Here is a 24,690-nt window from a genome sequence, read left to right as displayed (position 1 = left end):
TGTGCTCGCCCCAACGGTCGCACCGTAAAACATATTAGAATAACAATGTAAGATGTCTGATCTTCCAGTATTTGTAATGATACGAGAACGTACATTTTTAATTTTCGATTCATTTATTTCCGGAGGGAATTTAACAGACTCGGGGATCAGGTTGGAAGCATACGTATAGACAAATACCAATATTCAGTTGAATTTCATTGGACACAGACACGTTTACTTTATCATATCGGCATGTTTTAATTAATATCTGGAAGATTTATGCATGAATATTTTTCTTTTTTCTTTTTCTTTCGCGCCGCCTCGCTGCGCTCGCTATAAGTCTCGGTGTAGTGTATTACCTTATGACGGTCAAGTACTTCCAGTGCTTTGATTTTCTTTATTGCACAGATCGGGTTCGGGATCGCGTTTTTATTACAATCATTTGTGCGTTTAATTAAATGCAGTTGAATTGCCAAGAAAGAAAAAAATGTTTTACATTGATTAAAAAAACTTGTCTGCTGTTTGAGAACTGCGAAACGGATATTAATTTCTAATGGTGTTTCCAGTAAAGACAAGAAATGTTTGTGCTTAGGAAATGGATAGGATTAGAGAAAGTATCTAATGGAGTGAGATGTGTTTCATTTGCTTCGTCATACAAACGAAGTCTCATTTCAATAGGTAAAAAATTAGAAAATGTTAAGTACAGTATTATACATGTAACGATAGACAGCTGACAACGTAGTACAGATTGTATCCACAAACATGTTGTAAATTTATTCTATGAGAGAGTAGAACTTTATATGTCTTTTTCTTCAGCATGTTTAGTTACAGTTTTAGGCAGCAATTGAAATTAAATTTTATGTAGATACTTGTTTTATATTTGAACCAGAATTTCTTATTCTTCTTGCAGGTTGTTTATCTGTGGCATTTACGGCTACTGGGTAACTGTATATTTTTTTTTTTACAAAGAAATTTAAGTATTAAAAAATGTTTGAATTGTGAATAAAATTTATTTTTTAACGATGGTTAAAGTTGTAATGATCTTCCTCAGAAGGTGTACAAGATTTGTGGATACGTAAACAGAGACAACATTTTATAGCAATACTTGCGTGCGACCAGTTCTCACAAAGTACCATTTCTCGCTAGTGCATTAATTGTTACATCATTGTATCAAAATTATATGCGAAAAATGACGTAAAAATGCACTGGCGAGAACTGGTAATCATCGAGAACTGGTCGCACACCAGTATGGTGCTTTTAATTAATAATGAAACAAGTTAATCATGCATTAAGTATTCATATATATATTTTTACAATTTCTGGTTGCAAAAAAACGAAGGCACCCTAACATCCAGACATGTCTTAAACTTATTAGAACCCAACACTCTTAATGAAGCATTTGGTCAATTGCTTATATGTTATCGTTAGTTAAGAGTGTTTCGACGGTATTAATAACACATGTCATTTTTGAATCTCTTTGAACTTCATTTGGTTTTAATTTGGATCTAATGATTAGATTACCTATATTTTTGTGTTTACTGTATGCAACCATAGGAGGTGCCAAAAAACGACGGCAACCTAACATCCTAACATCCAGACATGTCTTAAACTCATTAGAACCCGACACTCTTACTGAAGCATTTGGTCAATTGCTTATATGTCATTGTTAGTAACATTTCTATCAATTACATGTTTGTTTTATCTATCATTGAGCCTTGTGGGAGGGGAGATATTAGATGCAAAACAATAAGCAGAATTAGCTGGATAACAGTAATTTAAATATCACATAATACTGATACATGTATTCCAACGAAATAAAATCAATAATTTAACTTGGCACTTTTAATAACTCACATGTATTGATCATTAAATGATTTCTTATCTGATATCTATTTGACAAAATTAATATAAACCTCAAAACAAAATTTTAGAGTAAAAGGCTCTGTTTAGGTAATGCTTATATAGGACTACATCAATGTATCAAAATTTAAGTTTCTGATGAAATCAGCATCATTCAAGAACAACAACAAAAAGACTAAATTGTGCATGATAATTTATTCATTTGTTACATGTATCATAGACAGAAGCTTTTAGATGTATAAGTTAAATTATTATTAGTTTTTTTTTAATAGTGGTACATATCTATTTCTTTGGCAGGTTTTATATCATAAAATATCGAATTTTACGAGATGAAAATTTTCGAACTGTTACTGGTGCTTCAACGGTAGACAGGAAAAAACATTTCAACACAGTTCAGGAAAAGATCAATGAAAATAATACAAAAGGTAAGGTAGATGCAGAGATCAATAGCATTGTATCTTACTTTTTTTTAACATAAATTATTCAAGTATTGGAAATAAAATAAAATTTAACTATATGATTTTTTAGCTTTTTTTTAGCTCAGCTGAGCTGAAAGCTCAAGTGATCTTTTCTGATCATTTTGTCTGGCTTCCGTCTGTTCGTCTGTCTGTAAACTTTTTATATTTTCGACTTCTTCTCAAGAACTACTGGACCAATTTCAAATAAACTTGGCACAAACATCATTGGGTAAAGGGGATTCTTTCAGGGGGAGATGATTAAAAAAATTTTTTAAATTTTTTGGTATTTTTAAAAAATCTTCTTCTCAAAAACCATTTGGCCAAAAAAAAAGGCTGAAACTTGTTTTGAGGCATCCTCAGGTAAGGTACATACAAGTTTGTTTAAACTATAATCCCCAGGGGTAGGGTGGGGCCACAATTGGAGGTCGCATTTTCACATAGGAGTATAAAGAGTAAATCTTTAAAAAATCTCTCTCTCAAAAACTAATTGGCCTGAAAAGCAGTTACTTATGTTGAGCTTTGAAGCATCCTCAGATAGGGTAGATTTATGTTTTCAATGATAAACATAAGAATATCCAGGGGAACAAAAATTGATTTTTTTATACAGAATCTGTTATAGTATATGGTCCAGATATTTTGTATATGATTCATAATGCCTAGATTTTACTATGTTTATTGCTGCTGAAGTGAGCGATGTGGCCCATGGGCCTCTTGTTTCAATCATTATTTTAATAATGATATAATTTGTTTTTTTATTTTTACAGATATAAAGTCAGCTAAGAAAATTTTAGACACGGTGAAAGATGATTTTGGTAATCTTTACATGGACTGCATTTAAGACATGAGTTCAATTTTTTAACAATTAAATCTGCAAATATAAGTATATTCCACAACGAACGTTTGATTCAGTATCATCCTATTTGCAGTGAATCGGATTGTGACACATGTACCTATTCCTCTCCTCAAAATTCTTCGAGTAAATGATCCCCAAGTTTTGGTATCGTTGACCAAGTCCAAGAATCCAGTCAAAAGAAAGAAGGCAGTCCAAACCTTAGGAACAATTCATCATTGGCCAGGTATTTACTTGATACCAAAAAAAAAAAATTTTTATCCACATGTCATAACAAATTTAAGGTGACTTTTTCTTTACATTTTCTTTTGGTTTCAAAGACCATGTAAGCAATGTAACATGCTTGATACTCCTCTGATAGTGCATAGCATTGGCATATAAATTCTTGATCTCCGATGAACATAAAAAATATTACCAGAAAATGAATATAGAAAAGAAACTTTTTGCGTAGAAACCCGTGAAGCACACTATGTACATTGTAAATACCGTAGTTTTTGCTTTGTTAAACATTTATGTTGACTTCTGTTTTTATATAGACAAAAAGTATGAGAAAGTTAGAAAAGTGTGTGATTCAAAAACATTGGTTGGTTTGGCAAGAACGCTAGAAGTAGATGATCGTTTCTTTGACCTGTTCCCTGCTCCAGACAAATATGAGGTCAGATACATTTCCTTTATATTTATTTAAGGAATGAATTCAATATTTATTTGTTTTATACGATATAAAATGGTTTGGGGCAGTTTACGTTTTATAAACCGCGAAGCGGTTTATAAAAAAGCGTAAACTGTTCCAAACCATTTTATATCGTATAAAACTAATAAATATTGAATTCATTGCTTATAATTTAATTTTTTTACTCTTCATTGTAGATAAAAACGGTCATTTGAACTTTAAAATGACGTAAAATTGTACAAAATTTAAACGTAACGTCAGGCGTATTGATACGTTTTTGACGTTAGTCTTACTATGACGTAGGCAACATTCTTTATACGATATAAAATACTTTTTTAGCCAATCAGAAAGCGCGTAACAACCAGAATTAAATTATTTCAGAATTATTGCAGTTTTCTGTGTGTCTGTACTTCTGAATCAATTGTTTTGGAAGGGGCAATACTGCTTCTTATATAAATGACTCATTTTATTAAAATTTCTATGCATCCTATACTGACAATCAAAAGGGGTAATACATGTTGGTTTTTTTACTGGTATTTATAGTATATATTTGGTTTATATTTCACTGACAATCTACTGCATATAGGAACTGCTCGTTGACCATTGTTGACAAATACAGTAAAACATGGTTATAGCGAACATGCTTATAATGAGTTGACGCTTACAGCGAAGTGATTTTCATTCCCTGAGACTCTATTACGTGTTGTAAACGTCACGGAAATAACTAATTACATTTATAATGAAGTAAAATCCCCCGTCCCTCTCAACTTCGTTACAAGGGTGTTTTACTGTATAAATTTCAAGGGGGAGGTAGAGGCGGTTGTCTATCAAATGGTGGAGGGAATTTTAAAAATAATAATTGCATTGTTAAAAATTTGAATTCTTATACAATATATATTTGTCTATATCTCTCTTAGTTTTCATGATCAAATGTCATATGTTTAAAGATTGAGATTTGAAAATACATCTTTATGTCATACATGTATTATAGTACTTGCTTAATACTTAGGCATGTATTTTTGTACACTTTCAAAAAAAAATGACTAGGAACTGTATAACAATTAAATTTATTTATTCATAATTATAATGGCCATTACTTAAAGAGTTTCACTGTGTTCTAGGAAGACCTGGAGTCGTCTCTGAAGGCTCTGTTGTCTTCCTTGCCAAAAGATGGATTCAGCAAATGTGTGGAATACTTCACAACACAGGCACTCATTGAAGGGAACATAGAAGAAGAAAGGGTAAATCTTTAATGAAATTGAAACAAAAATTTAAGGTCTTCAAGACAAGACAAAATGTATAGTACAATTTAGTTCTGTTCAAATCGATGTCCATCTGATTCTGGTGCTTTAAATACATAAAAGTCTATTTCAATAACCCAGAAACACATCCGCTGAATGTAAACACATACATGTATGCAATATATGTTATGGATTTTCACTGGAGTAATTTTATGTACCAGGTATTTATTTTGTTCAGTTTTGTACTGATTACCGTTCTGAATGTGTATGCATATGCAATATACGATATGGATTTTCACTGGAGTAATTTGATGTACCAGGTATTTATTTTGTCCAATTTTACCATACAGTACTCTACCTGGTACTCTGGTACTGGTACAATGTATTTTGAAATTGAAATAAACCTGATCAAGCAAGAAAAGAAATTACAAATAAATGTGAATAAAGTTTATTGTGCAAGTCTGACTTCTTTGGAACCTAATTTTGATGCCTATAATCTGAGGTGTGTTTAGCAGAGCGATTGACTGCTAGCACGTGTTTACAACGTACAAGCATTCGCCAAAATTTTTGTTGCAGTTATAGGGAATTATGGCAGGTGCTTGCCAGTACTTGCTCTGTGAACAAACCTCTGTTTGATGCTATGTAGCCCATTATCTTTGTCAGGGAGGATATTGGAGTTTTGGAGGTCCCGGGGTGGAATTTGCCAAAACAGTGGACAGAGGTCCAGAGGAGAGGGTAGAAATCATTTGCCTGCAGGCTTTGATCAGCCACTCCAATGTAAGTTGATTCTTTTAAGTAACTGTAAATTCCTAATTAACACGAGGAATGATTGTCTGCGTAAAATTGCGAGAAGCCCGTCTCATGAATTTTATAACCTCACTTTTAATTTTCGGACATATGTAAACCACATGAAAATATGATAAAATTTCAGCATTTGCGATTTTATGTTCCCGCACTTTGATGGAAAACCGTTGAATCACGGAATTAAGGACTCGCGTAAAATAAAGAATCTAGAGTACTGCTCACAAAATACTGTATACAAGGAAATATTTGCCCCTGTTTTATTTTCGTCCCTTTCACCTTCGCCAGCAGGTGAATTCAAAACAATTTTTAAATAAACAGGTTAATGAGTATCTATTCTTAACTGTGTCTTGGCTAATTTAATTAAGATGGAGTGAAACCATTTGCAAAGTGTAGAAGGCAAAAATAAAAACGTGGGCCAGTGTGAAAGGGAAAAAACAAAACATGGGCCATCCCAAAGTAACAGATATACAGTACAATGTACTCACGTCTTCAGTACAAGTACAGCAAGCACAGCTTCCTAAACATTGTGGGACTTCGAATTGAAAATTTATAAATTCAAGGTCAAATAAGCATTGAGGTAAAAATGTTTGACTTTGCTGTACCTTGTAGGAGCGACACAATTGTTTTGAAATGATGAAGATGGGGGTGCTGCCATTGCTTCAACAGACATATCACAAGAGGAAGTACAGCATCGTGATGAGGAGACAGATAGCGAGGATTCTGGGAAATCTGTCCGTCCATAAAGAATTGCATAATAGAATAATCAAAGCAGGTGAGGGAAATAATAATGAATAAAAACAGGTAAAGAAATAAAAAACATTCCATTAAACTGTCTGACAGTCCAACAGGTGCTAACTGATTTGTTTTTTTACAGGTACATCATGAGACAATTAGTTGGAACTGTTATTTATTTCAGCATGTGATGCATGAAGATACTGTAGACGTACTTTTGTCCGTGTGGTATTAATTTACACTATGAACGTGGGCACAAATTTTCCGCGGAATTTTTTCCCAGTGTACTTTAAGTGCATTTTGGAATGAAATTTTGAAATTGCATTACATGAATAAGGATAATCGGAATTTACTACATTATTGAACACTTGCATATACGTGTACCCAAATTTCATACATGCCAACTTTTGAAAATCTCCATGGGGGATTTTACGCGCGACGACATTTTCCTTGAAGGAAATTTCGCGGCATTTTGTCGTGCAATTGCTTTGTATAAACAATTGAACTCTTAGAAATTCATCTGTTTCTTTATCTATTTATCATTATCCTAATGTGTTTATCAAACAATCTCCTCTTTCAAATGAAATCATAAATAAAGTTCATAACTTTATTTTCATATATTAAATCAATGTATATCGTTTTTATCTATAAAAACTGTCAAACAAATTAGTATTGAAAATTCACATAATAAATAATTTAATCTCCTAAAGATTTGAATTTTTGGTTAATTTACTTGCATGAAATTTAAACTTCTCCCAGCTTGAGATAACGGCACGTGTCAGACGACAAATAGCCCCAAGCAGGTCTGTCTTTCAATGACCCAATTAACTATACGCTAAGACCCGTGTTTTTACTGCAATTTTTAGATCCTTTTATTTGATAAAACTGATCAACTCATAATTTAAACGACATGTGAACCCATAAATTGACAGTTAATAAAGATCACAAGACGATTTTAGCCAGCATTGTAACGTCTTGACCGCTAACTAATGACTACCGACCAGTGCACAACTGATAATGACTGTTCACTGTGAACAGTTCTTACCATTGAAGACCAAAGTTGGACAAATTCTAGGTAATGAAAATCGCTCAGAACTAAATTCAATAATAATTATTCAAATGATTTTTCTCGTTCAAAGAATCCGCGTAAAATTTTACCCGCGGATTAAATTGATATTGTGATTCCGCGGAATTATGACCCCGTGGAAAAAAATATGTCTACAGTACCTATTTAAATACTGCTACTTTACCAGTGCATATAAGATATATTTATTTTATTGTATTCCATAAAACAAGTCATCTGATTGGTCTAAACAGGGCCAGTTTACAGGGGAGTTAAAATATCATATCCCAGTATTCCTCATCCTTGGGCACCTACCGGGTAGTTATTTATCATAAAACGGTTATGAAACTGCCTGAAGATGATCATACAATGTAATCAAACAAATTACCCGTAATGATTCTAAAATTTTATCAAATTTTATAAAAAGAATTTAATCCATCTATATAAGAAAAAAAGCAAATTAAATTACATACATATAATTCAAATGATTGAAGATGAGAAATTACTATGGAAAGATAAATTATGCTCTAAAAGAGTTGGAAAACTATAAGAGCTTGATGTATTCTATCTTATTGTATTTCGGTATGATAAACAACATATTGCATGAATGTTTTGGAGATAAGATTTATTTCCAAGAAAAATCATATTTCCTTCAGGCATTGCTTCGAGAAATATGATTTTTTTTAGATGAACAAATCATACAATAAAATTAATTATGATTTAAATTGATCAATATGGGAACATGATTAAGACTACCTGGTAGACTTGTTCAAGATGAGTAACACTGGCTGTTTTTAATAATTACAGATTGAAATTTTAGAACATTTGTGTGCTGTTTATTATGTTTCTGGTATGTAACTTCCATAATGTTCTCAGGTTGGGTGTCGATACTGTATAAATGGTCCAAATCAGCTGATCTTCAGTTATCTCTGCATGCTGCCCGAGCTCTGGTCAATCTGGACCGGGACGAGGGAACAGTGCTGTACCCCAGTGGGGTGTACCTCCTCCATCCCACCCACAGGTCAAGGTCAGTACCAGCTGGCAGGGTAAAGGGAGATATTATTATGTACAATGAGACAGTGTTATAGGGATCCCCAGGGATGACATCAGGAGAATATTGTTACATTTACATGTATTTGTACAGATAAACACAGTTATTGCAAAAAACCCCAAAAAGAATTAAGTGAATATTATTACATGTATGTACATGGACCAGTACTATAGAACATGCTTATAGCAATTGCCCCAGGGATTAGTCAGGGAATATTGTTATCTACAAGAACATTAACAGTAGAACATAATTATCGTAAAGCCCCCAGGAACAAAAGATTTTTGATTAATTATAATTGTTATTTGTTTTATTTATATTTAAAGAATAGGGAAATGAATCTGACTTCACTGTAAGCAGGAATTTGTTTTAAGTATTTTTGCCGAAACTGTGTTTAACTGTACTCCCTCAGGCATAAACAAGGGTGTCTGATTCCACGGTGTTGAGGAATGCAAAAGCTTATGATGATTGGGTTTTGGGTTTTTTTTTATTGTTTTGTTTTGTTTTTGTTTTTGGTTTTTTTTAAAGAAATTTTAATTTCTGTAGTATGATGAAGACAGCTTAATATGCAGTTTTATTCTAGGTTGGGCCAAATAGGTAAACCTATAAACCTATGCATGTACACTGCAGGGGTTTGTCAGATTGATTCAGAAGTACTTTATAATTTAATGTTAAAAAAAACAATCTGCAGTATGTCATTAATGATAAATTATTTACTACAGGTTTTCTCTTCTTTAATCTGTCTGTCTGTCTGTCTATCTTAAGAAAAAAAATGTGGTTTAAGGTCAAGATCTAGTAAATGATCCCAGACTGTCTTTTTGGTGCTAGAACCATTATGACGTCATAATTGATTTGATGAATCTTTTCCCGTATTTTTCGGCTTTTAAGGAATTCGAAAATAAAACAATATTTTGACATTCTATATTTAATCACGGGAAAAGTAATCCTGGTACCTATATTCAATTTGACATCATTCTGAAGAGGAGGTCAAAAGCTTCTTTAATGATGTATTTGGAGAGACTGTAGGCATTTAAGATATATTTCAATAGTAAAAAATGGCCAAAACTCTGAGATTTGTTACTTTTATCCTTCATATTTTATAGATGATGGTTGTTTGAAACATGATTTTTCATTGTGTTTACCAAAAATTTAAGCCCTGGTACACCCTATGAAACAAAGATATTGTTATGAAGCATCAGGAAAAGAATTTACCGTATATCTTGAATTTCATAAACCTGTAGGCACCTTTCATTTACTAGATCTTGAACTTAAAAAGCAATATACATTCATGTATATTCTTACATGAGCTTGAAATCACAAACACATGTTTTTTAATTAAGATGAACTCTAATGAAATGAAGTTCACTTTAAATGCAGTGAACCATTAATGGCCGACGTGGTTTTTGTCCACGGCTTACTGGGAGGACCTTTTAAGACCTGGAGACAACAGGACAGGAAGCTAGCGGACAAAGACAAGGTGTCGGACGGACAGGAGAGTGTCCGCAAAGGAACATACACTTTCTGCTGGCCAAAGGTATGGGTGTACTGTAGATTCTTAAGCAAATGCGCAGAACTAATATCTGCATAATAATATATAAAATGGGCGGAACTTATATCCGTGTAAAATAGTAAGAAACGCGCCCTTAGCCGATTTTTAAAAATCTCGCTTTGAGTTTTCTGACATGACTTGATAATGGCATGAATAAATGCATATTCGTCTTTAAAGTATAATTGTCAGACCTTGATGACAATTATTGTTATGTTTGCTTCTTTTTTCTTCAAGTAGAACATATTTTAACATTTATTGAAATGTTTACTTGCATAAGCTTCAAGTAGAGCATATTTTTAAAAAAATTGTTTTCTTTGCTTGCATAAAGTTTGAGGGGAGCATTATTTAACATCTTATCCAACTAACAATTATTTCAGGTATTAGCACCTATATTTTACCTGCATAAACTTCAAGTAGAGCATATTTAAAAAAAAATTGTTTTCTTTGCTTGCATAAAGTTTGAGGGGAGCATTATTTAACATCTTATCCAACTAACAATTATTTCAGGTATTAGCACCTATATTTTACCTGCATAAACTTCAAGTAGAGCATATTTAAAAAAAAATTGTTTTCTTTGCTTGCATAAAGTTTGAGGGGGGCATTATTTAACATCTTATCCAACTAACAATTATTTCAGGTATTAGCACCTATATTTTACCAGCAATTATCACCACTTGATATCTTATATTTTCTATGATCATGGTGTTTTGAAGGACTGGCTGGCTAAAGACGTCCCTTTCATTAGGATTTTATCGGTAGAGTACGACACGAACCTCAGTACCTGGAATGCTAGCTGTCCATATGAAATTGAAAAGTACGATTTGGTGATATATTTAATAATAAGCTGATGATAATCTTATACTCTTCGGTCAGCAATAAGTCACAAACATCAAATTACACATTCTCTGGTCACCGATAAGTCACTAACTGGTACATGTATAAATAAATGTTTAGCAAGGAGGAGTTTTTACTGCTTTGTTTTTGTCATATAAAAGTCTTTCTTTGAATTGTTGACCAGGCCTTGGGATCATGGAGCTGTTTTAGAATTAAGTCAGAATTTGTATGCAGTATATGATGTTTGTCAGAAAATGCAAGCAAAAATTTGAAACATATTTATGAATTAATTCAGTACAGTATCTTGTTTGCAAGCCACGGGTACACATTTCAAGTGACGTATAGTGGCATTAGGGGGATTGTAATTTTGACTTACATTTTAGATCTTTCATGATCCTGGAGCTACTAAGATGTTTAGTCATTATATCTTGATGATTCTGGTATCTTTAGGCGTTCACTGCAAAGAAGAGCTTCAGAACTACAAGAGAAACTGAAGGCAGCAGGGGTAGGGTCCCGCCCCATTATCTGGGTCACTCATTCAATGGGAGGTCAGATTTGCTAAAAAATTATATGTATTCGTTTTTTTATTATTTAGATATTCATTAATATCTGTTAAAATCTCACACAAATCATATAACAGTTATTCATTGAATGGTGCAGCTTCGAAGTGAGAATTATGACTAATTTAGGATATGATATGTATATATGCAACCTTTTCCTTTCAAACTAACAAGCACATATTTTTAGCTCACCGAGACGAAGTCAAGGAGAGCTTATGCTATACCCTCGGCGTCGGCGGTGGCGTCGGCGTCGGCGTCGGCGTCCGGACCTGGTTAAAGTTTTTGTTGCAGGTCCTGTATCTAAGCTATTACTTGTCCTATCTTCACCAAACTTGCATGGATGATGCATCTGGACCTACTTATGGACTTGAAAGACTTGGATGCTGAATCTGGGTCCTAAATTTCAGATGCTGGAGGAGGTTAAGGTTGCTGGACCAGGTTAAAGTTTTTGTTGCAGGTGCCCTTTGATAGCAATATCTAAGTTACTGCTGGTCTGTACTTCACCAAACTTGCATGGATGGTGTGTCTTATGATACTGATGCACCAGACAGGCTTGAGTGCTGAATCTGAGCTATAGGTTTCGGATGCTGGAGGAGGTTAAGGTTTTTGGAGCAGGTTAAAGTTTTTGTTGCATGTGCCCATTGATAGCAATATCTAAGTTACTACTGGTCCTAACTTCACCAAACTTGTATGGATGATGCGTCTTATGATACTGATGCACCTGACAAGCTTGAATGCTGAATCTGAGCAATAGGTTTTTGGATGCTGGAAGAGGTTAAGGTTTTTAGAGTTGGTTAAAGTTTTTGTTGCAGGTGCCCTCTGATGATTATATCTTAGTTACTACTGGTCCTAACTTCACCAAACTTGTATGGATGGTGCGTCTTATGATACTGATGCACCTGACAAGCTGGAATGCTGAATCTGAGCCATAGGTTTCAGATGCTGGATAAAGTTAAATTTTTTGGAACAGGTCACATGTTTAATAGATGATAGTACTATTTTAAACTTGTATAGTTGATTTAACTGTAATATGAATGAATCGCAGAGGTAGCTTCAGATGCAGAGCTTGATCTCCATTATCAAGGATGCTAAAAAATAAATCTTAGTTATTACAGGTCCTAACTTCACCAAACTTGAATGGATGGTGTGTCTTATGATACAGATGCACCTGACAGGCATGGATGCTGAATCTGAGCCATAGGTTGCAGATGCTGGAGGAAGTTAAGGTTTTAATTGCTAGTGCCCTCTGATGATGATATCTTAGTTATTACTGGTCCAAACTTCACCAAACTTGCATGGATAATGCGTCTTATGATACCAATGCACCTGATGGGCTTGAATGCTGAATCTGAGCCATAGGTTTCGGATGCTGGATGAGGTTTAGTTTTTTGGAACAGGTGACATGTTTTATAGATGATAGCTTGCATAGTTGATTTAACTTTATTATAAATTAAACACAGAGGTTGCTTCAGATGCAGAGCCTGATCTCCATTATCAAGGATGCTAAAGAATTCTCCTACCTCACTCAAACCAGCTCGATAGGTAGATGTGTTTATGATAAATGATATAACATGATTCCTCTGATATAGTATTGTATGATATGAAACAATATTGTTTGATATGATACAATATGATATCATATGTTATATTATAAAAAGTTATACAATACGATATGATATTGTATCAATTTTTTTGATATTTTATGTTATGATATTGTATCATGATATTGTTATGTATAGTACTGTATTGTATTTTTAATTTATTATTTTATCACATGATACAATTACATAAGATATTGCAAAATATTATATTGTATCCTATGATACAATATTGTATATTCTATAATATTGTATCATACAATATTGTATAATATGATATTGGTTTCAGTAATATAGAATTATATCATCTGAAATTGTATTATATGATATTGTAATATTATATAATATTGTATCATACGATATTGTATGATATGATATTGGTTTATATGATATATTATCATATCACATGAAATTGTATTATATGATATTGTAATATATATTATTGTGTCATATGATACAATATGTATAATATAATAATGTATTTTATAATATTTTACTTTATCACATAATATTGTATCATTTGATAAGATACAATGTTAGAATCAAATTATTTTGCATTATATGATATAATATCATATAATGTATCAAATATGTTTCAGTGTCATTCAATACAATATCATACTAAATTATACAATATAATATCATGTTTCAATGTTATGATGTATTATGTTATATGATATTGTAATATAATACTATATTGTATTATATTTTATGATATTGTATTATGTGATCAAATACAATAAGGTAAAACACAATACAATGTCATATCATATGTTACAATATCATATCTCATTATTGTTTATTACAGTATTTTATTGTATTATATGATATATATTATAAATATGACATGATGCAATATTTAATTTTATATCATTGTATTGATTAACATATGAACATATGATTATCATAAAAAAATTTATCAGATGATATACGATATTTTGTCAAAACAGAATCCATGAATATCCAAGATCATAAAGTATGATTTTCATATAAAATGATAAAGGTGGTCTTATGAAGGTGATGTCTCATAAGGGTGATGCTCCGTCTCGGTGAGCTTAGTAATCTCTGATTACCTATGTTTCACATGTGTAACAATAAGAAACTAGGAGACTATGAAAGTTTATCTCCCATAATTTATATATTATAATGTACATGTAACTATTTTTTATACATGTATCCTATAAAGTCATCTATGAAAATCAGTCGTGTGGTAAGTGGATCTGCAGTCAAAGGGAAGAAACTCTGATTACTCCAACATAATCTTGTGTTTGAAATTCATTGACAGGTTTGCTAGTGAAGGAATTGTTATGTCAGAGTGACCAAAAACCAGATTATTCAGACATTGTTGACAACACCTCGGGAGTCATCTTCTACAGCACCCCCCACCGTGGATCTGCCCTGGCCAACATCTCCAGCAGGGGGAGTCGTATCTTCTCCCCGACAGTGGAAGTACAGGAACTAAGCCAAGGTAAAACCCCTCAGTAAGGAGAATATGTACACTATATGAGATATTACAGTGCTTTGATTTTGAAAGATAGTAAAATATGTGTATTATCATAAATTAATTTGCATAACATAGTTTTTGTGAAATACTGCATAATGTGAGTTTCTATTTCAATTCAATTCAGCTTATTGACATCACCATATTGGCATACAATCAAAATGAAATCAAATGACAGACAAATGAATATTTTTATATACATGTTTATGAAAGTTTATAAGCAGCAATATAACAAAAATAACAAAAAGAGAATCTTATAATTTTATATGATGCATGAAAATAAAAAAATTTAATACATGTATAAAAGTTAAGTGTTTTACACAATTTTGTGAGTGAAATAATTACATGTACTTGAAGATATTGAAAGTAAGGAAAGGGCAAATCATGAAAACATGAATTGTGTATTGTAGATTCCCCAGCTCTGAGAACTTTACACAGTAAATTTAAGCAAATTGTGTCAGAAAACAGAATCAAGTGCCTAAGTTTTGGTGAAACAGAGAAGCAGTCCGTTGGTTATAAAAGAATCAAAGTTCTGATAGTCCCACCAGAGTCTAGTGGTAAGTGAGATCTAACAGATTGTTGTTGAATGTTCAAATCATCTTCAACCAAATTACTCGTTTCTGATTACATGGCGATCACCATGAAAGTCAAAATAAGGAATATATCAAATGGATAATGATCATCAATAAGGACGGATTAGAGAAATCTCGAGAATTTATTACTAGTCTTAGATTTTTACTTTTGATAACTTACAGATCCTGGTTTTGGAGAGTTTCATCCACTGTCCACCACTCATTTAAATGTGTGTAAGCCGTGGGACAATAATTCAGAGCGGTATTTACTTACCGTGAAATTTATCAAACACTGCATAATGTTGGACCCACTGACTCGTATCATGAAGGCTGGCAATGTCGTCCATAGGTGATGAAAGACGTACAGATCAGGCTATTGAACTTGCTTTAATTACCATAAGTTTACAAAAGCAAATGATAAGAGCCAAGCTTCAATTATAAAGCTGCCATATTCCCTGCCCATAAACTCTTACATGTATGGCCAAAAAAAATTAATCATTAGTTTCTCGGGCCAAAATTTTGAAAATTTGATGAGGCAGGCAGGGTTTTTTTTTTTTTTTTTTTTTTTTTTTTTTTAAGACAAAATTTACAATGACGTTAACCCATATTTTATGATTTATTTGTGTACTCATCAGCAGATATTCATCAAGCTGATACATTGGCAAAGTTTAAATATTTGTTTTAATTTGTTCTTTTTAGCTGTTTCTGTTTCCTTATCAAAGGTTGAGTTTTTGCAATTGAACAAACATGACAAATGGTTTGTGCCCCTGCTTCATTTTGCGGCCCATCTTTCCCCTCCACATAACAACACAAGTCTGAACTGAAATAGGGGAATTTCTACGGCATTTCACTAGTTGAATTTGCCATATAAAAATTTATCAAGTAAAGCATTCATTTGGGGTGTTTTCTTTTCAATCTCCAGTGCCTTGAGGACAGAAATCAAGCAAAAGTAAATTAGTCATCATAAAATTCTCAAACAATACAATTGTCCTTTATTCCTGCTATTAGGCAATATCACAGAGGCTTCAATTTCTTAAGATAACAGAGAAATTTCAGTGGTAGTGTTAACAGGAACCAATTTACCTAGAGCAAACTTAGTTTAGGAAGACTTCATTTCTGAAATTCTCCCTCACAGAAAAGTAGGGAGGAATTTGAGAAATCAGGTAGACTTCCATTCTTTGAAAATGGCATAATGCTAATGATAATACATGTATAGAATATACAGATTCAACCTTAATTTAAATTGGATTAAAAGCAAGTCAATTAAAAATAAAACAACCCCTAAAAAATTAAAATCTTATCCATTTTTTAAAATTTAATTCATTATATGTATTCATACATTTTGTAGATGAAATGTTTCGTAATTGTGTTGGCTAAATGACAAACGAAATCAGTCTATGTGTTTCAGTGTATTTTGGAGGTATTAGTCCAACCCTTTGACCCAATTACAACCGTCATATAGTTTGATCTGTTTTATTTTAAAGATAACTGTAGACAAACGGTTTTAAGATTATTTTAGCACGAACTTGGCAGAGTTATTAACTAATTACATGTTACTAACTAATTGTAATATCAGCACCTAAAGTTATAAACATCGGTTGTAATTTTCAGTGCACAATATGAGAATGCATCAACCGTAGTTATAACCTCTAAAAATAAGCCAGTCGCTAGTTATTAATCACAACAGGATTTAAATTAGGCTATGAAAATGTCTTTTGAATTAGATGATTATCATTTTATTGATTTTGGGGTTAACTTTCACGATCGTAAACTCAGAATACAGGGCAACTTCAACCTCTCTTTCTGAGGAAATTCTGGCGAAGTTACCGACCACAAAACGAGTACTTTTATTTACATAAACTTGTATTTAGCCCAAGTAGCCCCCTAGGTTGGTCAATGGGTAGATGTGTCAGATAAAATAACGTTTTTACTGACATAGTCAAGCCTTTATTCTGAGCGTTTGTTTACATTGATTTTATAAAAGAGAAAACCGATATTGAGAAGATATGAAAAATCCGGAAAAATAACGATAAAAAAGTTTGATGCGGCGATGATTTTACTGATGCGGCGGTGCCTGAGAAACAAATCATTAATTTTTTTTGGCCTATAATATATTTTTTATATACCATAGAAATCTTTGGCATTATGAATCAGGATAGAGACTCAATGAGAGAAACATATACATGTTTATTTTTCTGTCAAATAAAATCAAAATGTTTGATCAATCTTTTGAAATATTTCAATAATTCTGAAAGTTTGTTGTAAATCAGAAGTGTTGCATAATTTTTGTTTATATGCTATGTTTGTTTTTAAAGGCAATTAAATATAAATTCAGGAAAAATTCACTTAGCTTGGAGAGATATGCATACTAGCTCAGGTATTTGTATTAGTTGTAATTGATACCATCATGTTTTTTAATAATTTCATATAGTGAGTAAAACTTGTTTGTTGCCTGCTCCAGTGTTTAAATCTGCATAATCCACCAATAAGAAAATTTTTGGAGGCCAAAAAAACAATGATCACCTTATGAATACATGCTTCTGTCTACATTCATTCACATGTTAGCATTCATGCAGCAGTTAATATTTCCACCACAAAATTGAGAAGAACCCAATCAAAATTTTTCATAAAACCAAAAATGGGAGATTTTTTACACCACCAGGAAGTATATACATGTAAAAATGTATGAGACTGGCTCTGGGTTTCCAACAAGGTTCCTGCGTATTGCATGGCTTATTTGGTTGGTACACTTAATTAGGTTATGTGTGAATTATCTAGTCTCAATGTTTTAAATGACACATATGTAGTACCACCCGGTACTTTTTTTTTAATCTTTTTTTAGTTCATTTTTTTCAATTGGACTACTTTTTAATTTTATTACCTTGTTCGAATCAAGAGAGTATTGATTTCCTCTGTTATGTGTTGAATCTTATTTTATCTTTGTTAATCTCTGGGGGGTTTTTTATTCTTATAAATTTTTTTATCAATTTATGATGTATTGTTATCTCAGATTATCATTTTTCCTATGTAGTGGGGATGTCTTATAAAATGTTGTTTTTTGTTTTGAATTAAGTTTTAACTCTTTCACTTAAGTTTGCATGGATCTGTTTACTTTTTGATACAGTATATTTTATGAGATAAAAAGTGAGCAACACATAATATTTAAAAACATAAGACAACTGATTCTCTGTTTTTTATTTGGGTTTTTTTTTTTTAGTTTTATTCTCACAAATTCAGTGCATTTATAATTTTTTTTTTTCCAATGAACATTGTTTGTGTTACCAAATAAATTTATCTAAAATCTTGTTCTTAATTGTGTAAGAAAGACATGACCCATAAATTTCATTGTAAGATGTGCCGTTTTAATATCTTTCAGCAATTTTCAAAACAATATATCAAAACAAGAATTCTTGCATGATATCAATAATGATATATTTGGTAGTGAAAAGAATTTTTGATATTTTATATAAAAAATTCTAATTTATTTTATATAATCTATTTATTTCTTTTTTTTAATGAAGTTGTGATTTTTTTTTTAATTCAATTTCTTGATACGTCAGAACATGATTATCTGGTATGTAATGAAATTGTTAGTTTTTTCTTATATCAGAAAAATCGACAAAAATAAATCTTTAACGAATCAATAAAATAAGAATTTGACACTAGTGCAGCAATTTAATATGGGTCAAGGATATATTCATTTTAATCAATTATAATGTGGATATTCTCCAGCATTTGAAAAAAAAATTGACAGAGAATATATTTTGTGATAGGAGACAAGAAATCAGTTTGAATTTCTGATATAAAAATATTTTCCATTTTTGAAAAAAAAAACCTGTTAATTTGATTAATATCAAAATTTAAAACATATATTAGAAAATAGTTCGTGTGTGTGAACAACGCCTCATATAATGTCTTCTTTATATTTACACTCAAGAATGCAAAGACCATGTGGAGAACCCTGCGAAAATGTACCTTTAGTACGAATAGTTTATTGAACGAACTAGCTCGCTGTTGTTTATCTATTTTAGTACGACTTATCTAAATCTGATCCGCCTTTCTGCTGCAAAAACACTGAAAGTGCAACTAAAAGTTTTCAAATCCCAGCAACTTTTATCTGTCAAAGGTAATATGTTTGTGAAATATAAGATATTTTTCGATGAGTTAGTTATTTTTTTGTAATCTGTTAATATATTCAGCTGTTTTAAATTTTACGCCAAAAAATATTGCTGGAAGACGAAAAACCATGAATTGATTGAAAGTGACGTAATAGTAAACACAGGACAGTATTCTAAATCGCCCCATCAGTTAAAGACAACAGTTTTTATCCATTGTGTACTATTTTATAACATCTAATTCTTGTCAGACAGCGTAAATAAATTTTTACTGTAAGTGTATATTACACAGTTGTGAGAGCAAGCAGAGACAAAAATTACGAGTGAGTGCTGATTTTGTAATTAGTTTTACATAAACCCCGTTTCACAGGACGATTTCATTCACCTTGAAAATTGTGTCTCTTGCATACCTTGATAAAAAAATTCTCATAAAAAAACATGAACAATTCAGCAGATCAAACACAACCATTCTCATTATACTTTTTTGCATTAAAAATACACTACCCCAATGCCCAAGTTCTTGAAGAGCAATTTAGAAATGGGTGCCCTTCATTTGAGAATTGTTTCTTTGGCGCGTGATGTGGTCTGACCATGTTCAATATTAAAAGCAATATACATTTTCCAAAATAGACTTGCTTTAATGTAAATTTTTTCTGCAATGATCGCTACCTTCATAACTCGCATGAATCATCAAAGAAAGCATTTTATTGTTTATATTAACATCTTCTTTTAAATACCATAATTAATAAATTGATTATGAAAAGTTAGTAAAATTCACTAAATTACTGTTAACGTACAAAAGTACGTTAGCTAAAAGAAACAGCCAAATCGTCTCCTGTGATACTTTGAGTCTGACATCATCATGACCATTTCGTGCAGTCTGTGATTTTCTTAGGTCGCTGTAGGTTGCGATCAAACAATAAACAGGGCGTGTCAATTTCAGCCCTGTTAGTTTCAGCAGCTGTAGATTTCGACCAATCGATAAATGGGGCGTGTAGATTTCAGTCTGGTTGTTTCTATAGAACTATGAATAAACTATAAGTTTCCGTAAGAAATAGAGGGAATAATACTTGTTAGATGTAAATATATTGTAATGTTTTACAATGAATAAAGAGAATTTAATTTGTTTTCAAGCAAGACTAGTTTGAAATTGAGACTGTTTTTTCATTGTTGGATTGATGCAAAAGATGTGTTTTTATATTTTTTTTTTTTACACTTTTTCTGCCTTTCTAAAAGACATAAATTGCATTTCAAAAAATCTGCTTAATTTAATTTTTTTTAACAATTAAATAAAGCACTTGAAATAAATCTTCATACAAACTAGCAATTGAAAGCTCTTTTGCATGTTTAGAGATTTAACTGAGAAATTTTGAAAAAAATCTCTTGCAACCCCATTTAGAATATTTCAGTCATTCCTTTTAGTAAGTGTTTATTAGTTAACACAGTTTCTACATCATTTCACAGAAAGATCAAAATACTTATTAGTAAATTTGCTTACTACATTAATATACATATTTGAAAGATAGCCAAAAAAATCACTATATCACAGTGTCAATAAAGTGGGCTATACAATTGAATCGAGCAGTTATAGATGACTTTGATATATGTGAGGATTTTCCCTGGCTTTGAAACTTTACACAAGAAAAAAAAATGAAATGAAGTCATTTGTGGACTTTGCAGACAAGTTTGACAGAGTTGTCTACCATCTTGCTATTTCGGTTGCAATATGTTTGAGGATTTCATAAGATTCTGATGCCATTTGTGTCTGTTATTGCATGTGGTGAAGCTTCATTTTCTAGGATTATTGGACATTTTCATTTTGTAGTAATCTAGCTTTCTGGAAAGCTGGTTTAAATTTGTGATGTATTCTGTATAATTCAGGATGGGGTTTACATGAATTTGATGTCTGCATCATAACTATAAAAAGGTTGGACATTCAATGATGAAAAGAAGACTAATAAAAATATTTCTGAAACACCTAGACAATTATAGAAAAAAAAACCCAGTAATTTATCAACTCTTGAGTATTTTACTTTTGATTAAATCCTATATTTACTACCTGGTAAATGTTGACACTTTATTGGAGTGCATTTTATGTTCGGCTTAAATTTACATAATTTATATGGTATGTTAAATTCCTACACAGCATGGTAAAGAGTGTATACATTTACAGCATGTATGGAAGGGGGAGTTGCCCATTTTTGCATTATTTGTACCTTTACAAATTGTTTTTCTAGGAAAAACCTTTGATGAACAAATTAATGAGTCATTAAGTCAACCATTTGAATCAGAAACACAGGTAAGGAATATCTTCTTAAATGCTGGACTTTTTTAAAAAAAATTGTTAAATACATGTAGGTTTCCCGTTTTTTTTATAATTGAAGTCGATCAGTAAGACTAATAGGCCTAATTAATACTTCGTAGTTCATTTGTATACATATACTGACTATAAGTGTAAAGTAATCACATTTTGTATGGCATTCATTGAAAGTATATAGTTTTATAAAATTTTAATCTAATACTAAAACTATTTCAGCTAAAAAAAAAAATGGAATGGTACTATAAAGAGTACATAATATTTCTTATCATAAATATATGTATAGTTATATTCTGCAGTATGTATTTCTAAATCCCTTAGTTTAATTTTGTTTATGCAAAATTTAATGTATTAACTTTAAAAAATGGAATAAAAAATCAAGGTCTGTCGAGTTGTCTTTGACAAAAAATGTACCACAAGGGGTATTGTATCTGTATAAATTTTCATAGATTCTGAAGTCCAATTTACTGGGTAGACATAAAAACTGTAATTATTTTCAATGTAGTGAAACACTTTTAGACTAGGCATGCTAATTTTAAGATTAAGATTACATTCTTTATTTGCACAATACATACATCTTATGGCATAGGTTATTACATATACTTAATAGCAATATTGAAATAATGGTATGTTTCATGTACATGTACAAGTAAAGTACATTGACAATTTATATAAAATAAAATTTTACTAACAGGCGAAAAAAAAAAACAGAGAATTTTTCTTAATTATCATGAATATTGAAAGCTAGATGGAGATACTTCCCCAAATTACACAGTTCTTTAAAGTTTTGAACACTTAATAATTGTATAAATTTGTATACAGACGGTTTTTTCCAATAATATTTCTTAATATATTTTACTCTGATTTCTCTATACTGTTGGCATTTCAAAACAAGATGGAATTCATCTTCGATATCTGAACAAAATTTACATAAGCGTCTTTAATATGTAATTAATATGTAACAAATTTGTGCAAAAATGAAAAGAAAATCACATGTTAAAAGTATAAAAACAGCCCTTGAGACATAAGGTGAATGGAACATTCTAGTGTTATTGTTGTCATTGGTTGACAGCTTCATGTTTTTACAGAGACAAAGCTTGTAATGTGAAAAGAACTTTAATGGGAATTTTTCTGGTAAATATAGAATGTTAAGACATGCTGTTTTGTGGCCATTCAGACCTCACCTGTCATGTGACAAATACTGTAGTCTGTGTCAGCTCGAGAAAATGATGCTCGTGATCTTTATATATACAGATGATTAGATATTTAAAATGCCTTCTGTGTGACCTGAATAATTTCTTATAGCCCCAAGGACTAGCACTTGTTGTTGTTGTGGCAGCCAGTATATGTAGTTATTTGTACATGCTAATCCCCAGCATTCTGTATTGACAATTGTTGCATGTTGTAAGGTAATGAGCCTAATTTATTCATGTGTAAGGTTTTCTTGGTGACAGGAAACGGTAGTTATTTACAAGCTTTCAACTCTTTAATTTGATGTTACCTCGGGCTGTGTGTCGAAGTTTTGTCTGTACAATTGTTAGAAAGAAGTGCATGCATTAATGAGGTGAAGGCTATTCCGTTACATGTTTCCCTGCCTTCAATGTGCGCGGATATCCTTTTCTTTGTATACAGAGGTCAGTTCGGTTACTTGTTTCTTTTCATCACTGAAAATGCATTAGTAATATATACATATACTTATAATGTACATATTTAATCATGTTTATGAATATGGTACATGTTTAATATACATGTACATGTTTAAGAGGTATTTTGGAAATTTTGATTAATATAAATGTGAAATTTTTTTTCTTTTCTTTCAATTGTTAGTTAATATAAGTACATGTAGTTTATAATTATTCTTTCTAATGCCACCTTTATAAAAATAAATGTATGGCGTACAGCAATATTTTGAAAACACAGTTGGTTTTTTAATTGCATTAATACAGATGCATGCACGAATAAAATTCTTGTGTTTCTAGGAACCATATATCATACTTGTGTTTGAACAGATTTATATCACATTCATCATTCGAATTAGCAACGCAAATTTGTTATTAATTTCAAATGAGATTATATTTATCACGGCAACATCTGTCCCTGTAATATTTAATCATTGGAGTCAGATGTATTTATAAATCAATTGTTTTATCTATTTGTATTTTGAAATACACAGCATACGTATATATTAATATACATTCATATCTTTAAAAAAAATATCAAATGGCAATATAGGGTTACAGGCTGTAACTTGAAAAAGAGTAATCATTACAATTGATTACGATTACGATTATCCCATGCCTGGTTACAGATAAAAATTTTCTTGACTTGTAAGATTTGTGGATTTTTCAACCAACACTGATTGTTTTAAATCATTATCTTGAGAGACAGGTGACTGTTTTAGCCATGAAAAACTTTATTATCATCATCACCAGATTTTGTCAAAGTTACTATGACATGACTGTATTGAGTCATTATGTAAGTAAATTAACCCCCGAGTTAATTAGTTTTCTTCTGGAAATTCTGTAAACTACGACTAAATTACTGTACCTGTAATATTTCATCATGACAAGGACAACTTGTTGGTGTATTTTTTGGTTTAATCCCAGAAACACTGTAATGGTTTACTAACTGTACCTGTACAATTTTAGCTGCATCACCTCAAAGCCACTAAATGTGCAGATACCACAAGTCATCTGTTTTAATGACATTTAGGTTTTGTGTGTTCTAGCTACACTGTACACAAAGAAGTTTTCTCTTATTTCATAGTTTGTAGCCATTTCAGATTTGCCACATTAATTAATCAAATTCTAGTTCTTATACAGAATAAAATAATGAAAGTTGAATTATGATTTCCTGTTTATTAATGTATAAATATATGATGCTGGAAATGGTAGATAGGTAAAAATTTTCTGAGGGCTTTAACAATTACTGTAATAAGC

General features: G+C 31.5%; 1 protein-coding gene across 1 annotated transcript in view; it reads left to right on the top strand.

Moving 5' to 3' along the window:
* Window positions 1-471: 471 nt before the first annotated feature.
* The window catches only part of LOC128179944 (uncharacterized), a 37,847-nt gene continuing 13,628 nt past the window's right edge, over window positions 472-24,690 (top strand). The window contains exons 1-15 of the mRNA XM_052847636.1: window positions 472-657; window positions 890-920; window positions 2,137-2,264; window positions 3,062-3,109; window positions 3,224-3,373; window positions 3,684-3,802; window positions 4,939-5,058; window positions 5,722-5,835; window positions 6,472-6,634; window positions 8,534-8,684; window positions 10,083-10,239; window positions 10,968-11,068; window positions 11,539-11,636; window positions 14,532-14,714; window positions 21,672-21,733. Of these exons, the coding sequence (XP_052703596.1) occupies window positions 558-657; window positions 890-920; window positions 2,137-2,264; window positions 3,062-3,109; window positions 3,224-3,373; window positions 3,684-3,802; window positions 4,939-5,058; window positions 5,722-5,835; window positions 6,472-6,634; window positions 8,534-8,684; window positions 10,083-10,239; window positions 10,968-11,068; window positions 11,539-11,636; window positions 14,532-14,714; window positions 21,672-21,733 (1,725 nt within the window). The 5' untranslated portion in view covers window positions 472-557. The remainder of the gene's footprint in view (window positions 658-889; window positions 921-2,136; window positions 2,265-3,061; window positions 3,110-3,223; window positions 3,374-3,683; window positions 3,803-4,938; window positions 5,059-5,721; window positions 5,836-6,471; window positions 6,635-8,533; window positions 8,685-10,082; window positions 10,240-10,967; window positions 11,069-11,538; window positions 11,637-14,531; window positions 14,715-21,671; window positions 21,734-24,690) is intronic.

Source organism: Crassostrea angulata, chromosome 4 (genome assembly GCF_025612915.1).
Source record: "Crassostrea angulata isolate pt1a10 chromosome 4, ASM2561291v2, whole genome shotgun sequence".
NCBI classification, from domain to species: domain Eukaryota; kingdom Metazoa; phylum Mollusca; class Bivalvia; order Ostreida; family Ostreidae; genus Magallana; species Magallana angulata.
This window is presented reverse-complemented; position numbering and strand designations above follow the sequence as displayed.